Source organism: Micromesistius poutassou (genome assembly GCF_964030765.1).
Source record: "Micromesistius poutassou genome assembly, chromosome: 14".
NCBI classification, from domain to species: Eukaryota; Metazoa; Chordata; class Actinopteri; order Gadiformes; family Gadidae; genus Micromesistius; species Micromesistius poutassou.
Genome location: NC_140284.1, coordinates 17,995,678 through 18,013,329, shown reverse-complemented (window position 1 = coordinate 18,013,329; position 17,652 = coordinate 17,995,678). Strand labels below are relative to the sequence as shown.

The 17,652-nt window shown below is 41.2% G+C and overlaps 2 protein-coding genes across 3 annotated transcripts in view; both read right to left on the bottom strand.

The window, feature by feature from the left end:
• ube2f (ubiquitin-conjugating enzyme E2F (putative)) overlaps nucleotides 1–5,602 on the bottom strand; it is a 43,200-nt gene extending 37,598 nt beyond the window's left edge. The window contains exons 1-3 of the mRNA XM_084478036.1: nucleotides 5,412–5,602; nucleotides 2,279–2,482; nucleotides 330–359 (exon numbers count right to left, since the gene is read on the bottom strand). Of these exons, the coding sequence (XP_084334162.1) occupies nucleotides 330–359; nucleotides 2,279–2,393 (145 nt within the window). The 5' untranslated portion in view covers nucleotides 2,394–2,482; nucleotides 5,412–5,602. The remainder of the gene's footprint in view (nucleotides 1–329; nucleotides 360–2,278; nucleotides 2,483–5,411) is intronic.
• A 1,032-nt stretch (nucleotides 5,603–6,634) lies between these two features.
• Nucleotides 6,635–10,663, bottom strand: LOC311358097 (putative methyltransferase). 2 transcript variants are annotated; one of them, XM_084478094.1, is made up of 7 exons: nucleotides 10,642–10,658; nucleotides 10,339–10,491; nucleotides 9,405–9,556; nucleotides 8,750–8,966; nucleotides 7,935–8,038; nucleotides 7,183–7,320; nucleotides 6,635–7,050 (listed from the first exon to the last, which is right to left on the bottom strand). In XM_084478094.1, exons 2-7 carry the CDS (start codon nucleotides 10,447–10,449, stop codon nucleotides 6,954–6,956), a joined length of 819 nt encoding a protein of 272 aa, XP_084334220.1. In that variant the 5' UTR covers nucleotides 10,450–10,491; nucleotides 10,642–10,658; the 3' UTR covers nucleotides 6,635–6,953. The 2 variants fall into 2 exon arrangements, with proteins under 2 accessions (XP_084334220.1, XP_084334219.1); XM_084478093.1 differs by having other exon boundaries at nucleotides 10,339–10,663.
• Nucleotides 10,664–17,652: the final 6,989 nt, after the last annotated feature.

Sequence of the window (17,652 nt, the reverse complement as noted above, 5' to 3'; positions counted from 1 at the left end):
TATTATTATACTGCAAACTTTATACTTTTTAAACTTTATATTGCTTATATTAGCAACATAAGCCGTACATAATACAATAAGTTCAATAATCAAACAACACAAAGTGATTGACTTCTCACACAGCAAGTCCAATAAGCAACGTGTCTGTGTATAGCGATGAGGACAGACCCCAAAATTGTTTTCTGGCCTTATTGAGCCATGAGGATTAGCATTCATCATTAAAACATAAGGTGATGGAAGATAATTGAATGCCAACTGATCCTTGGCAAAGCATCTGTCTGCCTGGGTTAATTGTGAATTAGAAGGTACCAGGTCCTAGGTTTACTTACTTGGAAGGTCTCCTTCCAGATCGGCGACTTCTGTTGAGAGAGAAGAAGAGAGGATCATTAATAAAGTGCGGTTGGGAGGAATCCAGGAAAAATATTTTCAAATGAAATTTACAAAAGGAAGAAGACAAGGCACTGGAAGGATTGGGGACTGCTGGCCTCTTGGGTGCAGGGGTTTTAATTGTTTTTTAGTTTGAACAACATTTGACGCCGTTAACATAACAGCCACGTTTCTCTATCAACAGAGACAATATAGGCTAATGATGTTATAGATGAGGTGCACACTCCTTTCCCCTGGTTTGTTTCAATGCTTGGTTTCATTTTGTTCAGAAAGTGTAAACGTTCAAAGACAAACCAAGACAAAAGAAAGACAAAGAACACCAATGGCAGGCTTTTAAATTAGGAAGAACATCTTTACTTCCAATCAGCACAAAATAATTGCTGATTGGTTGATCTGACACAGCCTTCAGAATGGGCCACTACAAATAGAGATTATGTCATTGGTGGCTATGAGGATGAGGGTGAGCCCTCATCCTGTAGTTTCCTTGGATGTTTACTAGTCTTCCTCTTCCTTAGTTTTTTTGAGTGTAAATAAATTCAGATGCAAACAAGATCGTCTTTCTGCATGCAAGAGGCAAATGGATTCGTTTTCTTCATCAATTAAGAGTCTCGATGCTCTACACTTCTCTACCGCCATCTAGTTGTCTGCCATGGTATGACTCTTGCAGCTATATTTATTATTATTATAGAAAAAATAAGACTTTTTTTCCACAGTAACCCAAAGGCTAGCGGGCACTAACGAGAAGGCTATATGAATACAAGCGAAATACATTAAGTGAGAAAGTCCTTTGAAATGATTCCAGTCTGAATTCCTAAGTTGGAATCCAAACCCCAGCTGAATCCTCAAAACACCAATATGTTGAAAACCGAACAGAAAACAACCAGAGAGCTGGGTGAGTGGTTTCAGTTCCCTGAAGCTCAGCCTGAACACCCAGCCTTTCCTTAAAGTGCACAAATTAAACCAGGAGCCCCAGAGAGAGGACAACTTCAGCTCTCTAACATAATGGTATCACCAGGAGAATAATCTGCCTCATGCCTAAACACTTCACAATCAGTGCCAAGTTAATGTAATGTGAGTCGACGGGAGCGTTCACTGTCGCAAACTGAAGCCCACTATTTTTGTTTTATGGCTGTCATGGTGACATCCCTGGAACCAAATCAAAGGCAGAAAGTTGACAGTCCGAAAGAAAACTGGAGAAAGAGAGCCGGAGAACCCCAAAGAGACGGACAGGAAGGAGCCTTTGAAATTAATTGGGTGGGTCAAGGATAGATGGATGAGAGAAGAGAAGGAGAGAGGACAAGACCGACAGAGAGGAAAAAAGAAAGGAGGAGAGTGAGGGAGAGAGGGAGCCACAGAGAGGAGGAGATAAAGACAGGCTTGATGGAAGGCATGGTTACTGTCACAAACGGTTGTCTTTTAGAGACACACTCCAGTACCTTTGAGTGCATTGTGTTAAGGCTAAAAAGCAGGCTGAGAAACAATAGTGACCAAGACAATGTTCATGCTTTGTTCAAGCCCAGTCTCATGCCTTCATGCTGGAAATAAAATGTATCACTCATTTAAACTGAGTCATCACTTGTCTAGTCCTTGGCAACTGGCTATTGTGTATATGCGTCTTAAAAATAACCTCTGTGTTCTTGTATCCTTGAATATACAATTTTTCTAATGAAGTAATCAAAACATTTGTGCTACAGTATGTAGTACAAATGACTTTCGGTTTTAATTCTTACTGTTTGACTGGAGTCTCCTGGCACTCCTTTACACCTCGACAAACCAGTTCAAGAAGCAGAGCAGTTTGTGTGCGTGAGTGAGTGAGTGAGTGAGTGAGTGAGTGAGTGAGTGAGTGAGTGAGTGAGTGAGTGCGTTGGTGCGTGCCCTCGTCCGTGCATACCTTTGGTGAGCAGGCGGTCTCTGATGGAGACCCTGTGTGTGGAGTCGGAGGTGGCGGGGGCCCGGCTGGGCTTGCCTCCGTCCTCCCTCTTCAGCTTACTGGCCAGGGTCAGCATGGCTCCGACCGCCTGGTGTCCTCCCCTGGTCCTGTCCTGGTCTGGTCTGGCCCGGCACCACGCTACCTGCCCCGCCTGCGCTCCCAGTCCTGCAGTCACACCACAAAGACCATAAGCTGGGATGTGGTCCTATTCATCATAAGTAGGGGTGTAACGATACACACGATACAAGAGTCACGATTCGGTACGTCCCTCGGTTTTTAAGTCACGGTTCGGTATGTTTTTCGGTACAGCAGTTTTTATTATTTTATTTTTATGAAACAATTTGATTTTGATTCGATTTATTAAATTGTATCAAACAAATGCCTTACACAAATGAAAAGACATCAAATACAATTGAGGATAAAAACACAATAAAGTCCAGGACTTATTTCCATTGTGGTCCTTATCACAAAACATCAGGACAAGACAGAGTGTGTGATAATTTATAAAAACTTAAATAATATATATATATATATATTTTTTTTTTTTCGGTACGTACTGAAATGAAACGTGCATCGAACCGTTAAACCCGTACCCAAAACTTTTGGTACGAATATGCGTATCATTACACATTTAATAATAAGCCTTAAATCCAATGGAAGATGCATACCATTATATGTATAGGACATACAATATAGCATATACTGGTGGTCACTTATGCACAATGGTCAATAAATATGTCGTTTTGATCATGTAGAATGATATACCTTCAATAATATGTGTCTACCTTGATTGATGTTTACATTTATTTCATCTGCATTTCTACAACCGATTAACAGTTCCGCTACTGAAGCCTTGAATGATCAATACACTAGCCTCTCCAATCAATGCCTTCTGAAAGTAATCCTGCATTTATTACTATTTAGTAATTTGTAACCATAAGACGCTTTTATCCAAAGGGATATACGGTGCATTCAGATACATGTAAACATGGCGCAAGTAGGGGTCGGGAAATCTTGGCTGGGATTCAAATACCCTAGCCACTATAAAATATCCCGCTAGACCCGAATATATTTGAATTGGTACATAATGTGAAGGCAGGAACACTATTTCAGTCTCTCTCTCATACAGTTTTCATATATAACACACACCTATGCAATATAGATGTCAGCACTGAGCTAAACTGAATTACAAGACATTTCATTACTGCACCATAACCAAGTGCTTGTCATCTCTTGGGTGAGGCAATTGAAATCAGGCTGTTTGTATGGAGAGTGAGGCACGTAACGGCCTAGAAGGCAGCAGGTACAATTTGAATGTGCTGTGGATAAAATCCACCCATTTACAACAAGGTAGCATATACATATAGCAACACAGATGCAGGTTGATATTGGTATAGAAAGGGGTGTTGCACTGTTAGCCTTTCTTCCTACTATCAAGGGCTGTTATTTAAATATCTCATCATGCAATGACACAGCAAATAAACAGGAATAATGTCTGCAATTGTAGCCAAAAAGGCCAGAGTAGACTAACCAAATTCTAGGGATTGATAATATATATTAGAAACTAAAAGAACATCAATACCAGTCATACAATCTAGTCTCATTCATCATGACACATGGTATAGATGGATTTGAGCAGTGTATGTCCTTTTGATTTGATTTTATGGAATGGGAAATCTTCAACATAATAACTATAACTACTTAAGCACTACAAGAAGCCATACATTGCCTTAATGAAAAGGAATCATCAGAAAAATGAAATACAGGTCTCACCGTCACAGCCCGACACATTTAGTTTTTACATGCATAAAAAATATATATCTGCTTAATTTGACATTCATTTTTTAAACAATTGAATTTGATTAATAAAAGTTTATGCTGTTTTAATTCAAAGTCAATTTTAGAGCTAGTATACTGGAGGGCTAGTATACTGGACTAGCTCATTTGGTTGGCATCAGTTTGGGAGAGGGATAGGGGGGAGGGTGTCGTATGTCAGTGTTCATAAAATGTGTGTCACAGAGACCAACTCACTCCCACCTGCCTCAGATGTCAATCACACTGCTTCACTATGATGTTGTTCATGTTGTATATAACGGGTTTTTAGTGAGCTTTTTACATTATTTGATTCAGCATTAAACTAATCAAAATTGTTTATGGCTAAAACAATTGAATACAGTATGCTACAAACTATGTCATACAACCATTTTACAGGCCCAAACTATTCCAAAACGAGTTGCTTGACTTGAGTTATTAACAGGTGATGGATTTATTTTCCAAACACTTCCTCATAAAGTAACCATGTAATCAGACCTAATGTTTTTCCAAGTCGATGGACACATTCCACAAATAAGTCAACGTGAGCTTTTACAATACCTTGGCACATGACGAAAGTGTCATTTTACGTTGAATAACGTTGTTATCCCACATAATCAACCAGTTGCGCCAAGTAGCTATAAATTAACATGACAGAATCTACTTTTAAACATTAAAACCCTTTGACGTGGGCCCAAATAACCATATCTCCATGGAGGGGAAACAGCAGACACAGACGAAGCCATAAGGCGTGTCTGGTATGATGTCAGAAAAGATAAGGATCGTGGCAATTCAATTCAACATTAGAACCAAGGAATCAAGGTTGTGCTGAAGTTCAAAGCAACTACCTGGCAAACTGTTGGGTGAGAAGTCACGTATAAAGCCTTGGGGTTTCAATGTGTACGATTGTCTATCAAAAAAAATATCATTTTGTGGGGGTTTATTGTATTATGTTGTGTTAAATGCTTCCGTTGTCTCGTCCAGGTCTCTCTTAAAAAACATAAAACATTATACTCTCAGTTAGATTAATCAGGTTCAATAAAAGTTAAATAATGTATACCTAACGTAACGTATCAGCCTTATCTAGTTACCTGTTTCCAATGTGTAAAATAATGTTTTCCTCTGTCTTGGGTTTTACTGTATTGTTGTGTTGTCTGCTGCTGCTGAAGAGACGTGTAATCGATATAAGACTAACCCGGTTGAATAAAAAAAATGTAAAAAAATAAAAGATAAGAAATCTATATTTATAAAGACCTTATGCTGTGGCCAGTGAGTGTTTTACCTTTCAGAAGCAGCGCTCCTCTCTACACCATAATCATCTAAAGTCCTGATGTCAGGGCCTAGGAGGTTCAAATAGGCTCTTCAAACAGCAAAACCGGTGGAAAACAGTATGATATATATACTAAAAGATAGATAAAATATCAATAAACATGAGATTAACTGTCAGTCACAACTTCAGTCCGGTGTCAGAGACAGCGGAAGTAAAGTGTTTAGTCCGTCCGGTATTGTTGTCCGGGTAGACACCAAAGAAGAACACTAGGGTTCTGCAGCACTTCATTTTAATTTGTCTACACTTTAACGAAGATATGATAATACGACAGTACTTTATTGACTTCAGAAGAATAAAAAGTACTGGTATCAATTGGAATCGGTAGATGGGCTTCCTAAAAGTTGTAGGCCTATATCTGAGTTTGCCAAAAATGATGATGTGCTCAATGAATAGCCTTACGAATAATGGAGCGCATATTAACGCGGTGGATGGTGCAGTCTGAGTCTCTCAATGATATTGTAATAATGATTCTGAGAAATATCCCAAATGTGTATTTTTTGACAAGCCTCTATAATAATTAGTTTCACTTAAAAGATGGTCAAAATCAAAGTCTCAGAAATGAGTGCATCTGAGTTTTCAAATACCGACCTCTAGTGCTCAAACAGAGCTTTGCAAGACAGACATGATTGACCAAAAAAAACAATAACAATAGCCTACTACAAAAAAAAATACCAGCAGTTATAACTGCTATAATAATAAGGTGTGATAATAATAATAATAATAATAATAATAATAATAATACATGAGTGTTTTTGTCTTTGTGGGACCATAACTGATATAGTTCACAGATGTTCATGGATTTTAGCTTCTCAATGTTCATTCAATTAATTTATTTAATCATTAAAATTCAATCGTTCACCCTGCTACAAATAAAATTATCTTTAGTCAATAAGGACGATTCGAGAACTTTTTGAGCAAGTGGGAGTTTATTCAGATAAACAGACATTAACATGTCATTGTAGTTCAGCAGAAATATATTCAGAATAAGATACATTCTGCCATGCTTAAAGAAAGAGAGTACCCATTAAAACCAGCTTAAGATAAGATAAGATTAGATGTACTTTATTATCAGTCAAATATAAACTAAATAGTAACAAGTTTATTTTTAAATTTGAAAAAAATAATATATATATATATATATATATATAAAATACGTTGGGACGATCTTGTGGAATCTTATCTAGACTAAATTCCAAATTAAGTTTTCCAAATCCTCGTTTTCCAGAGCTGACCAAAACATCACCTACCTTATATGTGAATAGCTATATCTTGCAAGCAGCTCTTTCTCTTTTTGCATCAAATAAAATAGTGTGGGTACTGTAGAGCACCTACTTTCACTGGTCATAACTTTTTTAAGCACTTTAATCACGCATTTAGATGTAGCCTGACATTACACAATGTACAGGAAACATGATTCATTCTAAGCATGCGATGGAGGATTAGTGTGTTAACATCTGTAGAAGAACAAGAAGTCACAGCACAGCAGTTGAGAGCTCAGTCTTCGGCTGGTTTGCAAGCAAGAACATAGAAGTACTTCACGTCAACAACAACCTCTGTGTCTGGAGAGGTCACCTCCATGGCCGACATCAACCTGAGACACAGACAGTGTGAAAAAGTCTTCATTCTGCTCCTATAACCGTGTTACAAAACAAAAAAACGTATTTTTGCCTTTCATGTTGAATGTGCATCTATTCTAAATATGTGTGTTGGTGTGTGTGTGTACCTGTGTGTGGTCTGGTCTGACAGCCTGCGAGCCTCCACAGGATCCTTCTTGAAGAGCGTTTGGTAGCTGGAGAATGACTCCACCATCCCAATGAAGCCAGACAGAGGTACTGTCTTACTAACACACAAACAATCATGCCTGGAATACAAAACAAACCTGCCCTTTCAGATCACTATTGCAGGGTTGCCAACTCTCACGCATCTCGCATGACACTCACGCTTTCAGCATCAATCTCACGCTCTCACGCACACACATGAGATATCACGCCAAATAGCCCATCTTGAAAAATATCAAAAATGTTCGCCGCGCACGCACTCTTCACACGCCCACTGACATTTTGCAGAGTCTCACTCCAGCCAAAGTCCCAAAGTTGGCAACCCTGCTATTGTCAAATCACGTTGATCCGACACGATCCGGTCATCATATCCTTTATTATCCTGTTTCCTGTCATTTAAGTACAGTTTGCTGTGGTCATTGTTTAGTTATTATTCGTGAAATTATTCGTCATTATGGGCCGACATTGTTGTCTTTGAAACTGTCATGGTGATACTCAAGAAATACGCAAGAAATGGCAAAACACAGTTTTCCTTAGCCTACGTTACAGTATATTTATGTTTAATTTTACAGTACTACAACTCTCCTCAGTTGTAGTACTGTCTTCTCTCAAAATGGTGGAGTATCACCAACATAAAATCTCATGATGCATTCTGATGTACAAGCTCAATACTGAGATCATTGGTGGGTGGACTCACCACTCCTTGTCTGGATAATTGATGGCCTCGTAGCTTTCTCTGTAGAGTGGTTTAGATGTGGTTCCCAGATGAGCACTGACATGTTTCCGCAGAGCTACATAGAACTGCACAAACCAGCCTGGTATAAGAGAGGGAGTGCCTGATACCATCGCATTTGTATCGGTTATTTTGCAATTGTTTTTTTTTTTTGCTTCATTGAGAAACAGTGAGAAGAAAGTTGCTGTTAGGTCTGCACATTTAACCAACCACAAATGTAAAGTGAACCTGCAAATCTGGTTCACTAGGTTTCAGTTATTAAGGAGAAATGTTCTGAAAATGGATATAACCTTAAATACTAGTAATAAGTAGATGCAGCACATGTCCTTCAGTTGTAGTTTCTCCTGTCCGTAGTTACTGTTTGCAGGGAAAGGGAATTCATATGCATGTGATTAAGGAGCATGTAAGGGTTGGTGCATCAAGCTCTTCTGGTACAGATCGTCTACAGAGATTGGAGTTGAACCCAGAACCTTTGGGCTTGGAGTAAAACACCCTGCACCTTGGATATGGTCCCACCACTCTAGACCAAGGGTTCCCAAATTGGACTTTCTCATGCTGTGACCAACCTGTGACTTCTGGCACAGGAACCACCAAATATTTTTTTAACATTGTCATTGCCAAAAAGTGGCAATGCCCCTGTCTTCAAAACATACTAGTGATCAAATAAAATACAGTATGTATATATGTTGGTCATTTCGTGACCCCTGCTGTTACCCCACTAATGGGTCTGGACCCACGGTTTAGAAAACCACTGCCCTCGACCATCCCGCTGGGTTCACCTCTTCGCAGATGGCGTTCAGGGTGTCCGAGCAGCAGCCCGCCCGGTTCAGCTCCATGTCCAGGGTGTAGTTGAGCAGGGCCAGGCAGCCGCGGGGCTTCAGGACCCGGTGGGCCTCCTGGAGGAAGCGTGGGCGGTCGAACCAGTGGAAGGCCGACATGGCGGTCACCAGATCCACCGAGCCGCTGGGCATCGGCAGCTCCTCCGCCGTGCTCACCCTGGATGGAGCGGGGTGGGGGGGGGGAGTGGTGGGGTTACACTTTGAACCTCAACCTATGTGATTGTGGATGGAGGACAGGGCAAAGGTCATGCATGTGATGTTTTTTTTAGGTGTGTGTTGTATGAACAGGTCAACCCCGGAATACCTCTATGACAATTTGTATTTTATTTTATTTTAATTAAAAATATATAGATATATTATAATTTTTATTATATATCTTGAAACATGTGTTATTCACTTTCTACTCTACATTTTCATCTTAAAGACGAGTCGAAACTCAAAAAAAGTGAAATGATGCACTTTCTCCTAGAGAAATATGTTTGCAAGTTAGATTACTGAGATTTAGAGATCACTAAGATTTAGTGAAATATCATTGTTACATTATTACGTGTAAATAATGCAATAATTTTCCCACTTCCTCCGAATGCACACTTACTTGTATGTGACATTTGGCACGGCCATGGCCATTTCTATCTGGGCGGGGCTAATGTCTGTCGCAACAACAGACGCAAAGTGCTTGGCCAATAGGACGCTGCCCTGGCCTGAGCCACACCCCACATCCAGAGCCAAGTCAAAGGGCCGCCCTTTCTGAGGACACAGAGGACACAGCCATGCATGTTAAACGGGATGCTAACGAGAGACCTTTAAAGAGATAACATTCCAGAAGGCACAGTGTGCAAGTTTCTCATGTGGAGGGAATCGTTAACATTACTCGTTAACATTACTGCATGTCATGCCACCTGCCAATTGTATGCCAAATGTCCTCTATCTATTCATGTGTTCCATCATGGATGCATGAGTTTATTATAGTATTTCTCAATGGGGGAGGGATGTAGGGAGGCAGTGGAGAAGAAGGGGAAGTCTTTTTGGCAGTTTAGTTTCAAACTCTTGCTTTTTTCGGCTCTCTCTCGTTACAGCTCTCAAATTTTGCCTACAGCTGCTTTAAGGAACAATTGATAAATTGTACATGCTACTGCATGTAGTCAACTATAACCATGCAGACATTTCAAATGAAGGCATTAGCTTTAGGAATGTTGACCTATATTGTGCACACACTTGTAGTGTGTGCACAACCCCCCCCCCTCCCCCCCCCACACACACACACACTCAGTAGCCTATGTAAACCACTTTGGGTCTCTTGAAAAGTGATTTATAAATCTATTTATTTATTATTCTGAATATTATTATTGATGTTATGTCTCCATCTAACTATCCCATTAAACCATTAACTCTTATATGTTAACAAGCAGTGGTAACATAACCTAACATAACCTAACATAACCTTTTTACTAGCCCAATGTGGACTGCATTATGCAATGTATGTTGTACAGTAAACATTGACCCCGATCCAACTTCCAGATCCCTCCTACCTGCTTCTCCACAAAGTCCACCACCTGCTGTATGAGATGATCCGAGGGCGAGACCCTGAACTTCAGGTACTCCTCGGCATGCTGCTTTCCCTCAAACAGACGGTAGGTCATCGCTTGATCTCCTTCACAACACAAGAGATACCTCACCTTGTTCTTCGTACGTCTAGGGAATATAGAATATAAGTTCCTGCAAGTTACTGTCTTATACAGTTTATTGACTGCACTCTTAACCAATCTGACTGAAAAATTAAGAATGATTTCAGGGATTCATTGCATTACAAGAGTGAAGGAATCTGTACTCACAGACTTGGTCTCTCTCCTTCACTCTCTAATTCCCCCTCTCTCTCCCTCTAACAAGAAAACAATGCGGGGCTCAGACGTGGGCGGAGCATGTGCCTCAGCCAGAAGCAAACTGTGAAGGTCTGCTTTCATCTACTCTTTCAAGACTTTGTCCCAGCAAAAAACTTTTGATCAAACAGCTGGGTTTGGATGTCGCTGAAATGACAATCAAGTCAATTTCAAAGCACAGAGGCACAAACTACACCCATAATCATTTCTTGAGCCAAACTGTCCAAATCATTCAAACTCGCACCCTAAGGATGTGAATATCAATCCGCTCCCACACGCCACCCAGTGGGCAGCTCAGGGGTCATCACTGGATGTTACATGGGAGGAGATGATGCAATGCTTCCTTTGAACCACATCTTCACCCAAGACAATAATTGGTCACAAACCAGCTAGACAAAAAAACACAGAACAGGGTTTAATAATTATTTTGTTTCCGTAAAAATGTTGACCCATAGAATGAAGTTAATTAGGTAATGAATTACATTCTGTAGTGTTGAGTTTGGGGCTACAGGGTACATGAAAGTAACATTAAGTGCAGAAGGCTTGAGTTGAAACAGAACACTTTTGGTTTGTTAGAGACAATATAAGACGACCTCAGCGTGCGGCCTGAACAGAGAACACTTTCTAGGCCAGCAGTTCATCTTACCTTGTATTTATTGTTATAAATGTATCATCTTACCTCTCTGAATGAAACTTTGAAGACAAATACAGCAAAGAGACAGAGAGAGCAGGGAAAATAATCTCAACAGCCTTTCTGGTTTTGAGGATTCTTAGTGGTACACTAGTCTTAATCCTACAAATTGAGTCTTAAAAACACATAATACACAATCTTGTATTGAGTAAAAAAAGTAAAAAAGTAAATTTTTGCTGGATGACCATATGGAGCGTAAATGTTGCCTTATAATTGTAGCGCAACACAAGCAAGCACTAGAATCAAATTGTTTTAGCCCATTGAGTGTATTTTTAACATGACACCTCAAAAATATTATTTTGTGTCCATCCGAATAGGTTAGTCCAGGACCTAGTACCTCATGAGGTTTTTGTTGGCTTGTATGAGGTTATAAGTGCTTGAGAAACAATTGCTGGAATGGCTAGGGATGTTCTCTTGAGGCTTAACCTTCCCATTGCTTATTTAAGAGGTCAAACCTATGACTGGGCAGCTAATATGTCTGGGAAGCATTCAGGAGTACAAGCAGAAATTAAGAGGCAGCGACCACTAGCATTATATATGCATTGTGGAACACCCTGTTGTTACGCCCCGGCTCAGGGCACAACACAAAGAGAGGCAGGACAACTGTTTCAATAATACAATAAATTATATTTATTGAAAGTGTAATAGAAAAAAGGTTATCTAGGGGTATTAAGTAAATAATGTATGGATGCTTGTCAGTCGTATGTAAGTGGAGTGGCATGCGGTGTGTCGGAAAAAGTGTGCTGAACGCAAGAGAGAGAGAGAAAGAGGCAAAGGCGGGTGAGGGCTTATATGCCTACACCGGCGCCAGGTGAGGCCAATCATCCCTAATTGGTCTCCCCACTGCAGGCCGGCAACCTGAAGCCGTGGCCACCACGAGAACAGCAGGCAGCCCGCAGGGGGAGCAGAGGGGCGTCACACTGTGTTAACTTGATAACGCAGTCTGCAGTCTGCAGCACCAAGTTCCTTTAGGTCGGGTCGGAGTCCCGACGTGGGTATCAGAGACTGTTGATCTTAAATACATTGCACTTTCTAAAATGCTTTTTTTTTTTTTTACTTTGCCTTTATTTATTTTACTTTTTTTACTTATCTATTATTTTCTTTTATTGTATGACAATGTTTATATGTCAAGCACTTTGAGTCTGCCTTGTGTATGAAAAGTGCTATATAAATAAAGTTGCCTTGCCTTGCCTTGCCTTGCCATGTGAATCTAGTCCTCTAATACGTGATGCTTTGCAATGGGTGCATGAATTGGGGACATTAAGCAAGCTCTAAGGGATCGCAGAAGCTTCAGGGGACAGACCTTCAGCCTCACTGAGTACTACAAAATGCTAGACTGTGTAGATGTCCAGTCTGAGGCAAGATTCAAACCAGCCTGATCTGAAAATCCTACAGGAACTTGACGATGTGCTGGTCACTGGGGAAATCACTGAAATTGTTGGTCAGTACCCAGAGATTCAACCAGCCTGATCTGACATAAACAGCCTTAAAATTCAGCTGTCTATGTTTAGGTCTAAATATAAAATTCAGTCCACCACAGATGTGGCTGGTCTAATGAGAGAGATGCCAGTTGAGGTCAGGGGCCTATTTGATCAAGTTGGTCATCTCTGCATCATCGTCAGAGGCGGAGTGAAGTTTCATTGCTCTGAGGAGACTGAAAACATGGCTCGGAAACTCTATGACCCAGATGAGGGTGAACCATGCTGCTGTGTGCCATGTTCACCAAGATAAGTTGGATGATGTTGACACACAACAAATATGCCCGCAGTTCATTGCTGTCAATGAGAGGCGTCGTCAATTATTTGGCCCTTTTATATAAGAGCAAGTCAGTAGCCAGCAAGCCAGTATCAGGAACAGTTTTGGGTTCAGTGTCTGAACCAGTAAGTGTCTAGTTGGGCTCAAACCGGCAGCCCCCCCAGACACTGAATATCTCCTCTACCGCCTGTGCTACCACTGCTATCTCTACAGACAATGCTGCCATTTTACAGAATTAAAAGCATGTGTAGTAAGATTACTCTTGATTACTGTTCTTCCCTTTCACTAGAGAGGCTTAGCATGGTGTATCGAAGCATCATACCCCCCGCCAACAATTCCGCCAGACCGTACGGAGCGTACGGGCGCACGGAGGGGGTCTCGCCCGGGGCGCAATTCAATGTAGAACCGCTACTGGTGGCTTTAAACAGGAGAAGCTACTTTCACACACACAAACACCTGCAGATGTAGCTCCAATTGTTGCCACTAATAAGAACAGTTTGTAAAGCTGAGGCATTGCACTGTCCAACTCCATGTCTTTAAGGAACACCAAGAAATCACACAGCTTTCCCCTGTCACCCTGCAAGTCCTGATCTGAATACAGGACTTGAAGTTCAGACCTCAGGCTCCCTGAATCAAAGTGATACCAAAGTGACTACCAAAACGATATTAAACCCGGAACAAGGAAATGTGGGAATTCTGTTAAACTGAAACAAGGAATTGTGTGTATAAGTGCATGAAATGTACGATGAAAATTGTCTAGCAATTTCGGCAAGTAAATATCAAGAAATAGTTAGCAGTTTGTCTTTCGACTCGCTTGCAAAATCCGCGATGGGACTGAGGACTAGTGTCCCCACTAAAGCTCAGACCAAACCTACACCTTTGACGAGGGCAAGACCCTGAACTTCAGCATCGAGCTGACTCAGCTCGAGAATCGTAAAACACACGTTATTCAGCAAATACTGCAAATACTTATGAAGTAGACACATGAAGTAGAGAGATGTTTTATAGTGGGGGATTATAGAGGTCTTTTAAACTATGAAAATATGCTTTGAAGTGTGTGTGTGTGTGTGTGTGTGTGTGTGTGTGTGTGCGTGCGTGTGTATGTGTGTGTGTGTGTGTGCACATTTGGATGTGTGTGCATGTGCGTGTCTAGTTTCAATCTAACGGCTACATGGTTTAGCTTCCCTATTAACATGGCAGTGGATGCTACCTGTGTTCGTCGGGGAAAGGGATCGCAGCAAACAGCAACACCTGGCTGGTATTGTACGGTAACAGTGCCTCTCTTACCTACACAAAACAACCATACCTGTCAGCTCTGCTAAATATAACTTCATATTCGCTAGGCAAGCAAGTCTATTTATATTGCAACATTTAAACACAAAGGCCCTTCAGAGCGCCTCCAAGTCAACAATAAAATGCGGTAAAAGATAATAATTGAACAGAGGAAGATAAACTAAAAGTATCAGAAGGTTAAATAATAACTAGGTCAGTGCAATAAACAATATAAAACATCATCTTGAGTTTCATCATTCTCTCACCACTTCATCCCATCATGGGGGACCATTCAGATATTGTTTTAATGGGCAGTTTCCTTCTCTGGGTTTCCCAAGAGAGGGTTTAATTACCAGCCAAGACAGTGGATGTCGTGACCTGTTGTCGTGACACAGGTCTGGTTTGCATACATGTATCCACTTGGTACCCATGGCTGCTTTACCCTATCCCGGTGGTATTCATTAGAGCGCTGCAGCTACAAGCCCTTCACTTTGACACGGCTCTGGGGCCGTCTAGTCCACCTTCATGAAACATAAATAGACACATAAACGTATCTTAGCATAATATCTGTAAATAAGAGTTTGGATGGTCATCATACCTTTTTGGACAAAATAAATCCCAGCCAGCCAGGAATCTCAACCACTGTTCATCCAATTCAGGACTAACACACACACACACACACACACACACAGGCCTTAAGGGCCAAGGCCATGGGTTTGACCGACCTCTGAGGATCGCTATTCCCCCAGGCATCCCATTTTTTAAAACAAACGAATGAAGGCACCATCTTTTTAACCAGTCCTATGGCCCTCCTTTTTCTACCCTCATTTTCATGTAAAGAATCTTTAGGTTCATGAAATGCACCCAAAATGTAAGTTCTTATTATTGAAGTGAACCTGTTGGTTGGTGTGTCATTGGTCTTTTGTCTGAACACCTCATTAAGGCAGTGACCACCAGGTTGTAATTAGTGGTGCTAAATGTGAATATTCCCCTTAAGGTGTGTTCCCTGGAGCCCATGGGTTATCGTGTACAACGGACACCAGGGATTGCTGAAATGCCCAATCACCAACCCCTTACATCAATAATAACTTGTTGTTTTTAAGGACCGGTGCTTTGGGAATCAATAACCTCTCCAGTGCTTAAGGTGTGTAGAAGGGGTAAGCGCAGTGGTTCCCAACCTTTTTTGGCCTGTGACGCCAACACTGAACGTTTTTGGGACTCAACCACAACCTCTTGTTGTTGTTGTTTTTGTGCATCTGTTTCCACACACATAATCTTAACCCAATGAAACTAACAAGCAAACTAGTTGACCAACTCGTAACACATCTCTGGATGCACCAGACTCAAGGAGTTGGTATACTTGGACTCAAGCTTCAAATCACAAATCACATGAAATCTCATTTTGTTATCAGACTCTTAACAGAGTTTTGTAGATTAAATCTATGCAAGCCGTTTACCATAATAATCGATAAACAGACAGATTTATCGGCTGAAGAGACCAGCAAACTGTGTTTTTTTTATGAGATTGGCTCACAATAGGGTACCTCACACACTGTGCTTGGCCCCCTAAAAACGTAGCCGTGACAAGCCTACTAGGGAGCTGCGCCTTGCCGGCTAAACATTGGCTGCGAGGGCCTGTTTTTTTTGTGTTTTTCCCAAATTAAAAAATTAAAAAACATTTTCAGACAATTGCTATAGCGCCACTATTGGGTCAATCAGTCAGTGCGTTTACATGACACTCAAGAAAGTCGACTTATTGGCTTAGTCCAACTATGATTGGATTACTAAGATGCACCTTAGTCGAGCTATACTCAAATCGAATTGGGTTACTCATAGTCGAATTAAGACCCCTAGAGATAATGCGATCCATAGTCAAGCTAAGCGTGCATGTACAGAGTCGAATTGGATTATGCGTTGAATTGCGTTCTGTACATGCTCAAGATCTTTTCCCGGGGCCGTGAGCCGGAAGTAGAAGGAGACAATAGTCGTGTTGCTGTTGTCGCCACCGTCGGATAAGGGATAACGAGAAACGGCGATTTATTTAAAAAGGTGGCGCAGAAGATGGAGGAAGCCGGTGAATGTAGTCACCCCTATAAGAATTGTGTCCCGGCCGTGGGAGCGCGCATGGCATGCATTCATTAAAGGTGGAAGCACACAGACACTATGCTTCGATTTCACCCGAGGCTGAATTAAAAGTACATGTTTTTCTAAATGTGAGTCATCAACGAGGTTGTAAAGTAGTATCTTCGGGCACATCTGTCAAAATAAATGTTTTTTTCTCCCGATGTGTTTACGATCTTTATTCATTCATTGCGCCGCGGCGGGGAATGTATACGGACGGGCGGCGGAGAGGCTGCTCCGGTGGGAGAAAGATGTTTTCAGTAGACAGCTGTCAACTAACTTTGGGTCTGCGATTTATTTAAAACGCTGGCGCAGAAGATGGAGGAAGCTGGTGTCGGACTGCTCCGCCGGCAGAGCAGCCAGAGGAGTCGGCATACAACCGAGAGGTCGGAACAATGGAGTGTCGGAGAAATGATATGGACCCGAAGTGAACTGACAGCTGTCTACTGAAAACATCTTTCTCGAGTTTGTTGTTGCTGGTGACGTAAAGAGGTCAACCGGTGGCTCTATTACCACTAGTTGAAATGGGCACAGCGCCACCTATCGTACCGGGGCATGACACGCTTCGGCCAATTAATCGATTTACTCACCGCCATGTATACGCGGACAATTGCAGTTGTCCAATTGAGGAGCATAGTTGAGCTATGGCTTTAATCTAATTAAGCTGTGCATGTAAACGTACTGACTGTACATTTTTTAGTCACCATCTTTAGTCACCCTCACCCCACAATATTGGAAAGTTTCTTAAAAAGCAACATGTGAGGGGCGTTGTCAAATGTCGTCAAACACACATCACACTCACTTGACCAGAGTATGTAGCCAATAGAAACTACTACTCTGAAAAACAGGGCTGTGAGCCGGAAGTAGCAGACTTAATGTATTTTAGAGAGAATTCCCCTGTTTGCGAACTTAATACATTTGAGTAAAAAATAACAATAACGAAAAAGTTTGGGGGGTTTCCGTTTCCGTAGCCTAATAAATAACAACACGATTTTGGTTTCACTGGCACTTACGTAAACCAAAAATCGTGTTGTTATTTTTTACATATTAGTAGTATGTCTTCTGAACTTAAATATAGTATTCAATGCCATGGTGTAGGTTACCAAAATAATAGTGTCATTCAGAAC